We start from the raw sequence: 18,811 nt of genomic DNA on the forward strand, positions 1-18,811 counted from the left end.
AGTCTCCAGTTCTTGTAGCGATGATGGCGGAGGATATCGACTCCTTACTTGTTTTTCTAAAATGCACCATAAATGTTCGATAATATTGAAATCTGGGGACTATGGTGGCCAGATAAGATGTTCAACTTCACTAGAATGTTCCTTGTGTCATTCAGTAACAACTTTAGCTGTGTGAATTGGTGTGTAGCGAGGCACAAAGAAGCCAGCACCATTTTGAAATAGCAAGATCTCGCCTGCAACCATTATTTAAGGAAAAGACAACAGCATTTTCCCTCTTGTTCTTCTCACGCTGACACCATGCAAGATTTTGAAGCCAGAAGCTCACAGTGGACTTTTGTCCTGCTGTGATGCCACATGTATTGTCTCTAGAGGTTATTGAACCTCACGTGTATGGGAGAGAAGGCTAACTACACACTATTGTGAAGATGGTTACTGAAAGCAAACCCCTTGTATGAAGCACCTGTGAATAAACGGTTATAATAAAAGGTGGAGTAGAATAAATTTACTCCACCTGAGAACTTCATTCTTTGTATTTCCAGCTACTTGAATAAACAGAATAATTATAATAAAGAAGAAGATACCCCCAAAGTATCATAAAAACCATCTTTCCATTATAGGTGCATTTTCATCCTGAAAGATTGTATTTCACTCTGGAAACAGTTCCGCAACCATAGGATGAATTTGATCAGATAAAATGCTTAAATAGCCTTGACTATTAATTCTACCATGAAGGGAAACCATTGGGCCAGCGGATTTCCAAGATATAGCACCCCAGATCATCACAGATCCTCCTCCATGTTTAACAGTTGGAAGAAGGCAGTGGAAACTGGGTTCTCGAGGTGGTCCTTAAGCTCTTCAGTAATTTTGGGAGCTGTACTTTTGTGATCCTTTTTAACAATTCACATAAGAGTGTGATGGTCCCTATCTGAAAGTTTTGGTTTTCTTCTGGAGTTTTGTTTTGACGAGGAGGTTTTTCCCTCTTTCTCAAAGGCTGTCATTACTTTTGAGACAGTACTTCTTGATACACCAAATATTTTGGCTGTTTTTGTTATACTAGCACCTGCTATACGAGCACCAACAGTTTGACCTCTTTGAAAGTTTGGTAGATCTGTCATTTTAAGGAATTTTAATTACCTTTTTCTGATAATATCTGAAGAGAAACAGCAATTTTAGGAAAACATATTAAGCAACACTCATAATAAATCAAAAAACATAAAAATAAACAAGCTTTTGACAGTTTTATAGATATTTCAAAATTATGATGTTATGATACTAGGTGTTTCCATTATTTTGTCCAACCCCTGTAGGTTTGGAAATAAGAATTTTTATATTAAATGCCCAATATGTGCATTGTGTATATTTGAATCGAATTGTACTTGGGCATAACAATTTTGATTTTTAAAGAAATGTTCCAAACTTTTGGCCATGACTGTAGGCTTGAAACCTGAAAGATTCTTCCATTTTTTCCTGAGTATCAAAGTAATATACCTTATTTGTTGTTCCTTCACTTGTTTCTGTCTTCTGTTTTTTTTGTATTTTGTACAATTTTGAAATATAAACACACACACATACATACATTGTTTAAAAAAATATCTTTTCTCCTTTCTTATATTTGATACTAGTTGAAACAAATTGCCAAGATAAATGAAGTACTACCGCCAAGTCATCCAGATGATTCTCCAACAATCCATTTTGTACCCTTACAAACGGTAAGTTTTTCTCTGCTACTAATTTTAATAATACATTGAGAGGCTGGGGAGGAGGAGGAGAAGGTGCAGTGTTTATTGCCATTTAGGTCTTCATAGACTAGGGTAATAAGAAACTCCATTAGCATAACTAATTTCACTTCAGATCAGCACCAACAATTTTATCTTCCATGATCCATTCTAATATACAGCTTGTAACTTATTTTGCAGCAAGAACCAAACTGTACTGTCTTCCTAGTTTCGGAATATGCCTCACTCAAATTAATCTCACTCGAAATGATGACTCACATTACATAAAACAAAGGCACATTATTGCAGTCAATTAAAAATTACACCATCATTCAACACTATTTTGCAAGTTCCTTTCTTTACTTTTTAGCATTGAGGTTACTTTGTCAAATGTAAAGCTTGTTTATGCACATTGCTTTGAATTAGTCATGCATTATCTTGTCACTTCGAGATTTTGATGATATGATTGTTTATTTTTAAAATGACATTGTAGGGTAGATGTGAGAGACTGGATATAGCCAGCTTGAGCATAAAATGGGTAGAATATTTTGGCTGGATATGCTGGTTTAAATGCTAAAGGGTTAAAGAAATTAGTGCATTTATCATGCAATGCGTTTCTAATGAATATTTTAATAAATTCAAGGTTATGCTATTGTTCTATACATTTATTATTATTCTAAGTGCAGGTTAACATAATTAATGGAGTAAACAAAAAAGCATTTTTAATCAATTGAAATCATGCTGTAACGAGAAGAAAAGTTATTGGTGTTAATGATCATTCTTTTCAAAAGAAGCGAAGGGAAAGAAATGTGAAAGTCATTAGCATTAATGAAAGTTCATTTCAAAAGGGTCAAATCATGGGTATAATACCACTTCATAAAAATTTGTTTTGGCTCACTATATTATGTTGGTCTGCATGTAATTCCATTATTCATGTAGAAGGCTCAAGAAATTTCTCTGTTTATATTCCAGTCTCAGAAAGGATATTCTCGACGAAGTTCTGGAATACTTGCAACAGTAAATACACCCAAAACACTTATACAGAAGTTTCTATCTGAAGGTAAGTTCCCATTCTGTATTATTGTTTTCTTTCATATTTCCTCTCTAATTCATCATCATCATCATCATCGTTTAATGTCTGCTTTCCATGCTAGCATGGGTTGGACGATTTAACTGAGGACTGGCAAGCCAGAAGGCTGCACCAGGCTCCAATCTGATCTGGCAGAGTTTCTACAGCTGGATGCCCTTCCTAACTCCAACCACTCCGAGAGTGTAGTGGGTGCTTTTACATGCCACCGGCACGAGGGCCAGTCACAAAGTACTGGCAACAGCCACGCTCAAAAGGTGTTTTTTACATGCCACCTGCACAGGAGCCAGTCCAGCGGCACTGGCAACGACCTTGCTCGAATGATTTTCTAACGTGCCTAATTAATTGTAAATATATATATATATAAAAGTGAACAAAAGTTTATTAAATATCATATCACAGAAGATAAATTCTTGATTTATTGACATTATCTTCTCTTCCAAAGGAGAATGAACCAACACCATCTGATAATTGCAATCTACTTCAAATATAAAAAGCAAGATAATTTCTAAACAAATCAAAGCCTCTTTGAAACTAACATGCTGATGGTGTTTGTTGAAGGCAGAAACTTGTGTCCACAGTTGTCCTCTTGTCTTCAGATAATCAGACTATCTTTTCCTTAATGACCTGGTCTCCTGAAAGTACCAAATAGATGAAGCTAGTATATTCAAATATCTGCACACATGAAAACCTGCAAATGCATTTATGTATGCATCCATAATCTAGAATACCCTCATCCTAGAAACTTGGTGATTGTGATTGTAACCATTTAAAATTTTATATAACTAACCTGAAGCATCCTAACAACTTTGATTGTTTCTTGTAGCTCCAACCGAAACTCCAGTAATACCATCCAATATGACAGGCAACAGTTCTTCATTAGAAAAATCTTCTGTACCTTTACCTGCCAAAGTAATGGATTCTTACAATTACAGGTAATAATAAAATAATTATGTGATGGTATATGCATCAAGTGCATGATGTATGTGTGATGCAAATGTAATATTTTTGGGTGTCTGTGTAGTTATACATGTCTGTATCTACTTTTAAAGATTAGCCTGAAGATGGGGTATTTGTCGAGATAGGACCTATGAACTTTGCAGGCTCTTCCAGAGCACTGAGATTGAAGCACTTTGTATATTGGTAATCCTATATTGGTAACTAAATCAAGGAGGTCTGCCTCAAAAAGGGCTAGATCTTTTATCCTGAGGGAGCCAGACTGCCATGATTTAGTTACCAATATTAGATTCCATAAGTACTATAGCCCCTTTCAAGCCAAACTAAAATCTAACATTAGAAACTTTAGAAGCTCTAAAAAGAAGTTTGTAATTTCTCTTAAGACCAGAACCTGTATGAAGTCACTAATGATATTTATGATAAGTTTCTGAATGACACCATTTCCACTAAATATAAGACATTTACATAAACAGATGCAATGACATTAATGATGTGGCTAAATTCCTCTCTAAATGCATTAAAATTGAAGATTGAGTAGAATGGAAGGTGTTTATAAGCCATTTAAGAAACACACAAAAACTGTTAGATTCACTTCAACATTTAAATTTAATTTGCCAAAATATTTTCATCACTTTGAGACCGCGACCTGTTCACTGACAAATTTCCGTGCTGCATCTCTGCAAAATTCCATGCTGCATCTCTGTGTTTCTTGAATGGCTTAAAAACACCTGCCATGCTGCAATTGTTTTCGTTCCAGCACACGATCTCAGGTCAGGTCACTTGCTATGCAAGTACATCTCCGTAATTGATTAGAATGTTTAGCAAAAATGGAAGTTTTTATTTTTCTAAAAGCTCACAAACCTAATTTCAGTAATAAGTTCATTTGCAGATTGTTAAACCCAGCAAGGACTGAAATCAGGTTAGTAGCCAAAAAAAAAAAAAAAAAAAAAAAAAAATACTAAGGAACATTAATATCATAGCCAGAGAGACCAGTTAAGTCACACGAAGAAGAGAGGGAATGATGATTAGCAATAGAGGGTGACACCCTTAAACTGAATATATTGAATATATTACATTAATGGAACTACAGTGATTTATTTTTTTATATTTACATATGATTTTGCGTGTCTATTTACATATTTCTGTGTTTTTTGCACACATCTAGATGCATATATGTATGTGTAGACAGAAGTTTCATGTATCTTATGTATGTGTGTAATTTATACATGTGAACATAATTTGTGATTTTATGATTAAGGAGTTAGCTATTCTTTCATTTTATATGCAGTGTAAGTATATAGATTTGTATATGTACATGTTCATGTTGTGTGTAATCTATTGTCTGATGTATATAGGTCTTTATATATCTGTGTGCATATGTGTAGAGTATCTGCTGTCCTGTATATATACAGGGTGCGATGGGTAAATTGTTGCCATTTTATATTTTAATTTTGCGCATCTGCATTGCTTGTTTCTAATTTTGTCAACTACGTAGTATAGTAGGGTCAGTTGGGCACCATATGTGAGAAAATCAGCACCATGATGCAATTCACTCTACCAGAAATTTGGAAAGGACATGCTGTACTGCTTGGCATTTGTGTCAAAAGCTCCAATAGAAACATTTCAGAGTGTTTGGGTGTCAATTTGAAGACAGTGCATGTACCAAGAGTGATAAAAATCAAACATCCAGTCAACATCATGGTGTTTGGAGTGATCATTAATGATAGCAACATTATGCCTTCCTTCATCTTCCCACACGGCCGCAGACTCAACATGGAGGTTTACATCAAGTGCCTGGAGGAGGTAGTGCTGCCCTGGGTTGAGAGGGTGGCTGTTGGAAGACCCTATGTCTGGAAACAGGACTCTGCACCATGCCACACAAGCAGGAGAACCCAGTCATGGCTGACAGACAATTTTTGCGACTACATCACCCCTAACATCTCGCCATATAACTCTCCAAACTGCAACCCCCTTGATTATTATGTATGGAGTGCAGTTGATTGAGGCTAACAAAACTCCTTGTAACACCAAAGATGAACTGAAGGCAAGGATTATTGCAGCATTCACCAACTTAAACAAGGAGGCCATCCAGAAGAGTTGTAGGAGATTCTGAAATTGTCTGAAGGTCGTGGTTGAAGCCAATGGCGATTTTATTGAATAAATTTACTCTTTAGTATTTCAAGATATTTTTATGTAATTTTGGTAAATATATCTGTTAAAATGAGATGTCAGTGTTATTTTCATTCTTGCATAATTTAGCTGACAATATGTTCACCACACCCTGTATATATATAGTTTTGTACTTGTTTGTACAGTGTAATCTTTTTCTCTAATTTACTTTCTTCTTTGTTGATTCTTTTTATTATCCTCTACGCACCCCCTACAACATGACACATTCTTTCTCCATTAAATTCCTTTCTTGCCTTATCTTCCACTTCACCTCTGCAAGTGTACCTTATAGATCTAGTGTAGGGACAAACTTACAGCAAACATGTTTACAGCTAGCTCCTACATAAATCTGTTTCGAGTCATGCTGAGCCCAATATATTTCCGATCTACGAACTCTTTAGGCATATCTGAAGTTTTACTTTCATACAAAAGCCATAGAAAGTTCAATACATGGCAGTGTGCTTGCATATATGTTTCCTGACCAACAAACAGAATTTGCTTTTCTGCTTCCATGAATACATGGTTATCTGAAAGACGAGTTAGCATTAACAGCATCAGCTAATGTATGTGAGAGATGGCTGTATGGGTATGAATGTATAAGAGAATGAAGGATGTGTGCAGAATAAAAGGCAGCCCATGTGTTGTTGGTGGAGGAAAACATTGGAAGTGGTGTAATCAAAACAGTAAACTTCAAAAACAAGAAATACTCAAAAACAGATGAATTGTTAAATGATGTAGAACAAACTTTTCTGCCCATACTAGCATGGAAAAATGGACATTGTGACATAGATTCCTGACAAATCTAAGTATAATAGGTAAAGCATTGAATTGCCAACATATTTTTCATGAATTCAGCTTTATTGCATATGGAAAATTTAATTCTGTGTACCTCAATTTGCTATGGCTGTGATGAATAGATTCCAGATTTTCAAGGAATGTCTCCTATGGTAAACTGAGGTCATACTCAGAATAAGATACATTTCTCACTTTATTTCTTCTTATTGTTTATTGTTGTTTTTAGAGAAAAGGTACACAAAACGCAACTCTTAGCAATAATTCCTTTTCCTGGCAGAGTTTATATCATGTTGAATTACTGATTTATTTATTTTATTTTTTTTTTTACGTATCAAAGTTAAGCAATATTGAACTTGCTATTATTTAGTTGAATAATTATTTAGACAAACCCAGGTGATATTAACATCTTAATTCTAATTGAAATAAATGGTTGAGTGCATTTGGTATTGGACTACTTATCATGAAGACTTGAGTTCAAATCTGCTAGAATATTTTCTTGTGTATTTAAGCATTATATTAAATATTATACACCTCAATTCACTTAGCTTGTCAGGAATAGATACCAGGTCACCTGGGAATGTTAAATGAAACAGACTGATGTCTTTTCCAAAGGGATATTTGTTTCTTATTGCTATATTCTTAAAACCTCATCAGAACTCATTTTATATTTAGTAGACAAGAATGCTAAAGTTTTTACTATTTGTAAATGACTTATCCATTGATAAAGAATCTAGAGTTAACTTCTGGTTCTAAATGTGCTTGTGTTTCAAAAGATATTTATCATTAAACAATATTATTTCATATTTTCAGAAAAATAGTTAATCTTTTTTTTTTTTATGTTTACTTTTATAACTCTTTTTCACTCCAGAGATCTTTCAGTAACTGCTAGTGACCTTGAAGAAGAGCCTGTATTGGGGAGTGAATCAATAACTTCAGAAGAAAAAGCTTCGAAACTTAAAGGTTTTTTTTTTTTTTTCCATCTGTCATTAACCTTACATCAATTTTTAGTTTCAGTTTTCATTTATTTTATAACAACTATATCGTATGAACATTTTTATAAACAAATTTAAAAGTGCCAAGTGAGTTGGTATTTCGCAGAAAATAAAGTAAAGCTTGTACACAGTATAGCTGTGAAAACAGCTTAGAAGATTGGGTAAATAATACCTTTAGAAGATAAAGCTACAGAGAGTCAAACCCTGTACCTCTCAGATATTGGATGTAATTACTGTTGGATTGTCTTGATTGTGGGTGTATGATCATGTGTAGCATTCTGGTGTCACATTGAAAATGTCAAATGTGATGCCATACAGAAACATTAACTATAGGTACTAACTTTGTAAAATCAAAACATCTCAGAAATGATGGGTTTTTTTAAAATAATAATTTGAGTGATTTCCTGGTACATTCCATGTCAGCATGGAACAGTCATGTTAAATGATGGTGATGAATTGCTGAGAAAGGGAAGCTTAATAATGTATGAATAGATTGTTAAATCTCATTTTATCTTATTGTTATGAAGATCTCTTCTTGTCTTCAGATTTGTAATTGTAATTACATCTTGTTCTCTTAATTCAGAATTCTTCATTCAGATCGTTAGTTATTGCAATTGTACATAGCATTAGTTATACAAATGTCATTTGCATCTAAACTGTAGAAGGATTTTTAGGCTTGCCTATTCTTGTAGCATATAATTTCTAATAAGAAAATGTTTACTAGAATGTTCAGAGTTAAATTACTAAGTAAAAAGCTCAGTCATGTAACGGTTGTTACAGAACAGAAATTAACAATAGACAAAGAGATTAGTGTCTTTCTCACTTACAGTTCCTCATCTTCAAAATGAATGTAATCAAGGTTAATACAATTCTTGTGATATGTGTTTCAGGATTGGCTGACAGATGCAGTCCTGTACACTACCTTGTCTGACAGGAAGTTAAGGGTTAAAAAAAAGATAAATGTTTTACGTTTCTAAATGCAATGAATATGTTATTACTCATTTATCTCAGTTTTGAGTGAAGCCCATACTTTTCATTTGAACCAGAGATGCTTTTTAGAAGTCAACTCTGTTGCAAGTGACCAAATGTATTACATGATTGAAGGTCAATCTAGACTAGTGCACTGTTCTCTTTGTCAAAAGGTACCAGTGGAAAAGACTTCTAAACAAAGGCTGAGAGCTGCTCTGTTATGTATTACATATTTCTTTTCTTGTGATTGCTGTCTTTCTTCAGCAGATATAGGGTCATTTCTGTTGAAGTAAGACAACATAAGACTATGATGACCAATCTAAGGCCACTTTCACATTGACTAGTGCTGTAGTTAGCAACACTTTCACTTATAGATCTTTCTGCCATCTGATGCAGCTACTTTTCTCATCTATGTTAATCTATAAACTATCATTTGTAATAATAATTCATGAGGCTCAACTTGATCTGTAAACAGAAATGAAGAATTCACTTGTTTTAAAGGAAGTTTTGTTAAAATTTGATTAACTTAGGGTTTAAAAACTTAGATTTCAGAGGTAAACTAATGAGGAATAAATGAGAATGTGCTGCTATTACAATCCATCCATCTCTGCCTCAAGTTTTGTAAAACTAATAAAATGTCTTCTTTGTTGTCAGATAGTCATGTAGGCTTTCAGAAAAATTCTTCAAAAGGGCTGAAGCGACCAAGAAGACAAATAACAGCAAAAGACATAGCAGATGGAGTGAAGCAATCACAAGGTAAGCTATGATTATTTTTAATTTCAACAAAGTAGTGTAAGGGAAAATACATCAGGGTAGCATTCTGCCCATCATCATCACCATTGTCATCATCGTTTTAGCAACAACTTTTCCATGCTTGCTTGATCGGACAAAGTTTGTTGAAGCGGATTTTCTAATGCCAGATGCTCTTCCTGTTTCCAAGTAAGATAATATTTCTTCATGGCCAGGCATGTTTTATGGAAGATTGGAAATGATTAACATTGTTTTAATGAAGGTTACACACATTTACAACCATCACATGACATCAAGATAAGGGTGTGTGTGCACACACACACACATGTATATATGAAGGGCTTCTTTCAGTTTCTGTGTACCAAATTTACTCTTAAGGCTGTTGTCAACCTGGAGCTACAGTAGAAAACACTTGCCCATGATGCTGTACAGTAGGACTGAACCTGAAAGTACATGGTTGGGAAGCAAGCTACTTAACCACACAGCCATGCCTACTAAATACAAATACAGTAGAGTGTCACATATGTAATACAAGGAGTTGAAAAACTTTGGTCAACTGAACTTGTCCAAGTAATTAGTGGACAAAAACTCCCTCTTGAGATGTTTAAGATCTAAAAAAGGAAACAAGGGAAATAATTTACCTGCAATAAGATCAGTTAAAGGAAATTTTTAGACAATAGATAATGCAAATTGAAATGGATCTGGTCATGTACTGAAAGCAATGGACTTGTTTAAGTCTTATATTTTCTTAACAAAGCATATTCTACTTAGTTGGCAACGCAAATAGTTCGTTCAGTCATTTTTATGTCCATTTTTCCATGTTAGTGTGGTGACAGTATAGAGAAGGGAAATATTCAATATACACAAGAAGAGTATTTTCTTTTCTATAATGGGAAGCATGGCACAGTGAGTAGAAGAAATGATGAGATGGGAGGGGATAGAATCAGCACAGTGGCCATGAGAATAGATAGTGAAGAGATGTGAGGGTATAGAATGGGCAATAGTATGTACAAAACAGTAGGCACACCTGCTCATACTAATGCAGTTTTCTCTCTTGTATACTACACCTAATTCTTCTTATACCCAGTTTGTCTCTCAGTTCATATATACTTTGTCATTTGTGCACACTAGTATGTTACATCCAACAAAGTTACTCACCTCATTTCTTTCCCGTCTTCCACACTCAAAGCCCACATCTCACTGATGTGAAGCAGCACACTTCACACATAAGCATCATACAGTGTGCCCTTAGCCTTGAGGAATAAACCCTAGGTTGCTAGCAGAAGAAATATCTTCCTGAACTTTTTTCCAGCCCGTTCTTATTCTAGCTATCACACTTTCAGAACATCTTCCCTGACAGCTAATTTGATCACCTAGGTAACAAAAGCTGTTGACAACTTTTAGGGAATTGCTTGGATATTTGAGTGAAACTGTGTCTTGAGTGCTCTTAGTACTTACTGTTCCTGTTGCATATGAAACTTACCTTCTTTGTTGGCCTCTATATGTGTATGTGTGTGTGTGTGTGTGTGTGCATGCATGCAGGTGTACTGTGTGGTTAGAAGTATACTTCTCAACCACATGGTTTTGGGTACAGTCCCATTATGTGGTACCTTGGGTAGGTGTCTTCTACTATAGCCCCAGTCTAATCAAAGCCTTGTGAGTGGATTTGGTTGATGTGTGTGTCTGTGCACGTGTTATTTCTTTACTGCCCACAAGGGGCTACACACAGAGGGGACAAACAAGGACAGACAAACGGATTAAGTCGATTATATTGACCCCAGTGCGTAACTGGTACTTATTTAATCGACCCTGAAAGGATGAAAGGTAAAGTCAACCTCGGCGGAATTTGAACTCGGAACGTAGCGGCAGACGAAATACGGCTAAGCGTTTCGCCCGGCGTGCTAACGTTTCTGCCAGCTCACCGCCTTGTGTGTGTGTGTGTGTGTGTGTGTGTGTGTGCGCGCGTGCGCACATGTTTATGTGTGAGTCACTGTCGTGCAAGAGGTGTCCTTCAATTCCTATGTTTCAAAACATGTTTGGTCATGGAAAAATATTACCTTCCTTGGAAACAGGTGAAGGTTGGAAACAGGAAGGGCATCCAGTTGTAGAAAATCTATCCAACCCATGTGAGCATGGAAAAGTGGTTATTAAATGATGATGATGATAAGGGATTATTGTATATGTATATATAAAGGAGACCATTTCCTTTGAGAACAATTCGGTCTTAGTAGACACATTACATGTGATCTTCTTCTAGCACATTAACAGTCCACCTAGTGGTCTCCTTTATATATATATATATATAATCACACACACACATTGAGTTGCCACACTGTTTCTGTCTAACAAATTTTACTTAGACTGGCCATCTCAAGGTTGTGGTAGAAGATACTTGCCCAAGGTGTCAAACCAGGATCCATATGGTTGCAAAGCAAACTTCTTAACTACACTGCCATATGGCTAAAACTATGTTATACCATAACCTTTCAACATTTCAAACTAGACATTAATCACTTCACCTGTTTATTACTATTCTCTAATATAAAAAGCTCTTAAAAAAAAAGAAAAAAGTTATAGCTACACTTCACATCTGAGATGCTTGCGTTTCAACTATGTCGGTATTGCAAAATAGACACGATAATACTGTAATTGATTTGATGTTTAAAATATTTTGTATTCAATCTTATTGTCAAAGGAATATTTGTTTTTACTAGATGCTGAAGAAGATGATGAAATTTCTCTTCACAAACCAAAAATAGTTATGAAAATTAGAAAGAAAATTACTGCAGATGATCTTGCAATGGGTATCAAACAATCACAAGGTAATTATTGACAGAAATCTTCATTGTATTGTAGTGAGTTTTGTAAGATGTATGTATTAATGGTGGAGGTGGGTGGCTTAGTGGTTTCGATTCTTGGACTGGGTGGCGTGTATTGCGTTATTAAGCAAAATGCTTCATTTCATGTTGCTTCAGTTTGCTCAGCTGGCGAAAATGAGTAATCCTGTAATGGACCAGTATCTCATTTGGGTGGGGAATATATATGCCATGGAGACTACCCTATGTGTCTACATGACTCTTTTTATGTATTAATGAATTGTTTGGCGATTCTTAACAAGCTGGTCCCTGTTATTCAGCATAGCAGTTATTTAACCGTTAGCAAACTGCATTTTCTCTAGAATTGTTTCCCCTGCCACTGCCCTGTTACTACAGGGGAGAAAAGTCATATGGTGACATGATGCTCCTACACTGTGTTAAAGGTTAAGGTCTTGAAAAATAAGCAGTTTTAAAATTATTATTATTATTATCTAGTTAATTTTATTTTATTATTTTATTCTTTTACTTGTTTCAGCTAGTGGACTGCAGTCATATTAGGTTACTACTTTGAAAGGTTTTAATTGATCAAATCATCCCTAGTATTCTATCAGTCTCTTTTTGCTGGATTGCTAATACACAGGGAATAAATAAACCAACAGTAGTTAAATGGTGAGATATACACACACACACACACACACACACACACACACACACACACACGCACACGCACACGCACACGCACGCACACACACGCACACACACGCACGCACACACACACACACACACACACACAAATGTTAATGACAGGCTTCTATACAGTTTCCATCTATCAAATTCATTCGCCAGGCACTGGGCAACTCAAGACTATAGTACAAGACACTTGCTCAATATGCCACATAGTGGAATTGAACCTAAAACCATGTGGTTGCAAAGTAAACTTCTTAACTGCATGGTCATGTGTGCATCTGTATTTATATTGATCTATAGCACAGAAGTTTTATAGATTGTACTGCAAATTTAAATGATTTTGTGTAATTGTTGCTAAGGAGGTGATGAAAAACTAATAATAAAAGGTTTGAATCTTTGCTGGAGAAGGCATGTCCAAGAAACATGGAAAAACTGGCTTATACTGATGATGCTTCTCATAAAGTATTTAACAACTCATACTTGAGTCATGAGTAGTTTTAGAATGAAACATCTACATAGAAAAAGAGATAATCCAGCAGTATGCATGGAACCAAATTTGAAAACACACCCTACCCTTTCTAGCATGGAAAATAGCTGTTAAATTGTTTTTATAGTATTTTTGCCATTCTTTTCTAATCTTAGCATTCTTTTATATGCAAGGTATCTATTATTCATATATATTCTAATTTCTTTTTTCTGTTTTGGTTCTGACTTTAGAAGCTGCCGCAGCTACTGAGGCAAAACCTACTGATATAACAGAAATGTCAACAAGTGACTCATCACTTGGATTTTTGACAGTGAATTCTGAAAATACTGAACATTTTCTGGATACCACAAATGTAGCAGTTGAAGATAGCTCAGATGAATCAGATTTGTCTGAGGATTGTTCCAACCATGGAAACAAGCAATCAAAATCAGATGCAGTACAATCAGAGAAAAACCCTCCGAATTCAAGTGAGAGAGAAAAAACATGGAAAATTGATGATGTTAATCGAATGTGTTTGGAAGAAAGTTTAAAAGTATTGCGAGATGCAAGCGATAAACATGCATCAAAAGAAAAGTTACAATATAAACCTGAGAAACCTAATAATTCTGTGATTTCTCAACCAAGAAAAAGTACCAGTTTGACTGAGACAATACCAAGCTTCCAGCTGAGCCAACGCACAACAAAAGATTTAACAAACCTTTCAGACTCAGAAAACTCAGTTAAACATACTTCTCATGTCAATTTGGCTAACTCTTCTTCTTCACTCAGCTTTCTTAAGAAACTTACTGTGAGCCTTACTGATATCAGCTGTAGTGGAAACCAGCAATCTATGACCGCATCAACTAAAAACTTCCTAAATTCTACTAAAAATATTAAAAGTAGGGATGATGCAGCATTAAGTGATAATAAAGGGAAAGAAAAAGACAGGTTCATCATCAGAGAAAACAAGGAGATTTCAGATTCACCATCTTCTTCTGATTCTGAATTTAAGACCTCCAGAAAAATCACTTATGATAAAGACATTAAATCTAAGCAGGATGCTGCTGTTATCTCTAGCAATAGGAATTCTGACTGCGAGGATATTACTGAAGAAAAACCATCTGAGTTAAAAGAGGTAACACCTGATATAGGATCTTTGAAATTAAAAGAGAAATCTACAAATTGTGAAGAAACCAAAATCGGACAAAGTGATGTGGCAACTGATAAAGACACTTTCGTTGAAGATCTTGCAGAAATGCCATTGGAAACTAAAGATGTAGAATATACAAGTGAATTCATTCAGACATTTTCCTTGGAAAGTTTAAATGAAGAGACTGTTTCTTCAAATGTGAGTCAGAATAAAACGGATGAAAAAATTGAAGTGAGAAGCAAAAATGAAATGGTAGCCCATACACAGGAAAAGCAAAATATAGCAGACCAGCATGAGAGCAAGACCAATTATGGTAGAATGCTAGAGGGACAGATGGAACTGAATGAAGAACCTGTCAAAGATTTTGTTCCTGTAAACAATGTTGTTTTAGAGCTACATGAAGAGATGGTTGTAATTGAGGATGAAAATGAAGTGATTGAAGTACAAGATGAACCAATTGTTGAAATACTTGATGAAGAATATATAAGATTACATAATGAAGATCTCATAGGTATCAATCGGGAGGCAGCATTTGTGTATCAAACAGAAAATAAAGATACGAAAAACCTACAAAAGGAAAATCAAATGACATTAAATGAAGACATTGAAAAGAAACACGATCAGCATGCAGAAAAAATTCCAGTAGATGTGCAAGATGACAAAATGAAACCTGAGAGAGAAACTAGAAAAGAAAAAGAACTAAGTAGTAATGTGGAAGAAATAGTAGTAACAGGTATAGATGAAGCAAGAAGGAAATCAGGGGTGGGTAAGAATAATGAAAATGTATTACAAGATAAAGTTGATGTGACTACAGATGAAAAGGAAATCAGTGTAACAAAGAGCAAAGTAGAGGTTAGTACAGCACAAGATGAAGAAGAGGACATTCCACTGTTTGAAGTTGAAAGCTTGTCAGAAGATGAAATCAGTGAAATTGATAGGAGCACGAAAGGGGAAAACAGGAGTGTCAGTCAGAGTGAAGGTGGAGAAGAAGACATTCCACTGTTTGAAGTTGAAAGCTTGTCACAAGTTGAAATCAGTAAAGTTTCAGGTGAAGTTGACGAGAGTGCAAAAGGGGAAAACGCAAGTGTCCACCAGTGTGAAAGTGACACTAGCATGCCCCATGTTAAAACTGACATTGAGTTAAGCCTAGATAAGAGTGAGACTAAGTCATTTCAGAATGAAGATGATATTGGCAAAATACAAGACAAAAGTGAGGACAATATGGCCCAAAATAAAACTGAAATTGATATGATTCTGGTTGAAAGCAAGGCTGATGGAAAACAGAGCAACAAAACAGGTGTAACTCAGGATGAAAGTGAAATCTATTTCATCCAAAATGAAAGAAAAACAGGCATGACCCAAAATGAAGGTGGTGTAACTCAAGATAAAAGCAAGGATTCTGTGATTCAAGATGAAAGCAAGGCTTGGGTGACCCAGGAAGAAAGCGAAGCTGGCAAGACCCAAGATGAAAGTGAGGCTGATGTGGCCCAAGAAAAAAGTGAGACTGGTGTGCCCCAGGATGGAAGTGAAGCTGATGCACTCCAGAGTGAGAATGTGGATGGTGAATCCCAAATAGAAAGCAAGGATTATGTGTCAGAAATAGAAAGCAAGGACTCTACATCCGAAGCTGAAAGTGAAGTTGCTGTAACCCAGCACAAGCACAATCTTAGTGGAATTCAAGAAGAATTTGAGACTGGTGCAATTCAGAATGACAGCAAGATAAGCGTCACCCAAGATAGAAGCAAGTCTAGCATGATACAGCATGAAGTTGATGTGATACCAGAAGAAAGTGAAGCTGGTGAGACCCAAGAAGAAAGCAAAGCTGGTGAAATCCAGGAAGAAAGAAAGGTTGGTGAGACTCGGGAAGAAAGTGAGAATAGTGAATCCCAGGAAGAAAGCGAAGATGGTGAAACCCAGGGAGAAAGTGAGGCTGGTGAGACCCAGGAAGAAAGTGAGGCTGGTGAGACCCAAGAAGAAAGTGAGGCTGGTAAGACCCAGGATGAAAGTGAGGCTGGTAAGACCCAGGATGAAAGTGAGACTGGTAAGACCCAGGATGAAAGTGAGGCTGGTAAGACCCAGGATGAAAGTGAGGCTGGTGAGACCCAGGATGAAATTGAGGCTGGTAAGACCCAGGATGAAAGTGAAGCTGGTGAATCTCAAGAAGAAAATGAAGCTGGTAAGACCCAGGAAGGAAACAAGACAGCCACAAAACTGGATAAGCCTGACTTATATGAGATCATGGCTGGCCAGGTAAAATATTTGACTCTAACCAGAGATAGAAAGAGAAGTGAGGTCCAATGTCCAGCCAATGTAATGCAAGATGAAGACATGCCTGCTACAACTAATGATTTTGATTTTCTTAATGAAATCAAAAATGATGACAGAGAAGAACAAGAATTTAATATCAAAGTAAAATCTGTAAGCAAGAATAAAAGTACTTCTAGGGTAAAAGAACTGGCTGAAAATGAAATACAAGTAGATGATGAAGCTATCTTTCAGCAAAACATTGAACACTCAAAGAAGTATTACTTAAGAGGTAAAGAGAGCCAAACAACTCCTTCCTGCTCTTCCTTGCAACAAAGATCTTCTGTTGCTAATCCATCAGTCTCTCCAAAGCCTTCAAAGTCTCAAGATCTTAGCTTAAAACGTAGAGGAACAAAACGAAAATCTGCTAGTGACCATACAACAGAGGCTGAACAAGTATCAGCTCATTCAGTTTCAGAGAAACTAAGACGACGAAGCAGAGAGACAAATTTAAGTAAAACCAGATCATATAGAATTGTAGACTCTTTGAGTGGAATTGGAGACTCTTTGACAATCAGTAATCAAGCTATAAAGCAGCTTCCCCCGGATATTGGGACAGTTCCAAATGAAAATCAACGTTTGCAGAAGACAGATCAACAAATATCAGGTTGGACATTGTTTTGTTTTTTTTTTAAACTTGCTTTTGAATGTTTATATACTGGACCCATCTTGATTTGGTATTACTCATTCATTCATCTAAGCTGAAAATGATAGGTGCCAATTCATTTTCAAGAATTGCAAGTCAAAGAACTTGACTGTTAAAAGATTGGAAGTCCACTTTGACATACCCATTTCCATCAAGTCATATTAGGATGTTGAGAGGGATCTGTTGTTTCAGTTACTCATTTTCGAGCGAGATCGTTGTCAGTGCCCCTGGACTGGCTCTTGTGCGGGTGGCACATAAAATACACCATTTTGAGTGTGGCCGTTGCCAGTACCGCCTGACTGACCTTCATAGGATTTTCGAGCGAGATCGTTGCCAGTGCCCCTGGACTGGCTCCTATGCGGGTGGCACATAAAATACACCATTTTGAGCGTGGCCGTCGCCAATACCGCCTGACTGGCCTTCGTGCGGGTGACACGTAAAAGCACCCACTACACTCTCTGAGTGGTTGGCATTAGGAAGGGCATCCAGCTGTAGAAACTCTGCCAAATCAGATTGGAGGCTGGTGTTGCCATCCGGTTTCACCAGTCCTCAGTCAAATCGTCCAACCCATGCTAGCATGGAAAGTGGATGTTAAATGATGATGATGATGATGTCTTTCATGCTAATTTCTTAAACTTACTTGCACATTGATATTAAAACATTCCTCTACCTTAAAAGACTATAGAGGAGGTTATGCTTTGGAGTTTCCTCTCTAAGGCAGAAGTTAGTATGGAGGGAAATGCCATCTATGTTGACTTTCATTTAGTCCCTTAAGTTAACCTGTTAGCATTCAAATTACTCTATAAAAGGTAATGCTTATTTATTTATGAAATAATCATGCATTATCTCACAGCTTCAAGATTTCAACGATTTATTTTAGAATGACATTATAGGGTAGGTGTGAGAGGCCAGATCTGGTCAGTTTGAACATAAAACAGGTAGAATATTTGGGTCAGATATGGCTAGTTTAAATGCTAAAGGATTAAGGCTCCTGCAACTATCCTATTCTGATGTTTTAGAACAGGGGTTTTCAAACTGTGGTCCGCGGACCACAGGGGGTCTACAAGGACAAGACAGCAAATATTTTTTATGGGCAATTTGATTTTATATATGTTTTTTAATCGAAATCTTTTAATTGACAATAAACCTATTTGTTCCTAAGCTTCGCCATCTTTCCTTGTACAAAGGCTTCTTAAATTCATGCTACTTATCTATTCTATTTACCTAGGTTTCATTGCTCTTTTAAAAATTACGATTTATGCATTGTTGTCTCTCAAATATTTAGAATCTACGATTAAGAAGTCTATC

The 18,811-nt window shown here is 36.1% G+C and overlaps 1 protein-coding gene across 1 annotated transcript in view; it reads left to right on the top strand.

Annotated features, from left to right (window-relative positions):
- LOC106882593 (CAP-Gly domain-containing linker protein 1) overlaps positions 1 to 17,741 on the top strand; it is a 26,750-nt gene extending 9,009 nt beyond the window's left edge. The window contains exons 3-9 of the mRNA XM_052970710.1: positions 1,623 to 1,709; positions 2,688 to 2,775; positions 3,629 to 3,737; positions 7,592 to 7,683; positions 9,339 to 9,440; positions 12,149 to 12,256; positions 13,655 to 17,741. Of these exons, the coding sequence (XP_052826670.1) occupies positions 1,623 to 1,709; positions 2,688 to 2,775; positions 3,629 to 3,737; positions 7,592 to 7,683; positions 9,339 to 9,440; positions 12,149 to 12,256; positions 13,655 to 17,562 (4,494 nt within the window). The 3' untranslated portion in view covers positions 17,563 to 17,741. The remainder of the gene's footprint in view (positions 1 to 1,622; positions 1,710 to 2,687; positions 2,776 to 3,628; positions 3,738 to 7,591; positions 7,684 to 9,338; positions 9,441 to 12,148; positions 12,257 to 13,654) is intronic.
- The last annotated feature ends 1,070 nt before the right edge of the window (positions 17,742 to 18,811 follow it).

This window comes from Octopus bimaculoides, chromosome 1 (genome assembly GCF_001194135.2).
Source record: "Octopus bimaculoides isolate UCB-OBI-ISO-001 chromosome 1, ASM119413v2, whole genome shotgun sequence".
NCBI lineage: Eukaryota > Metazoa > Mollusca > Cephalopoda > Octopoda > Octopodidae > Octopus > Octopus bimaculoides.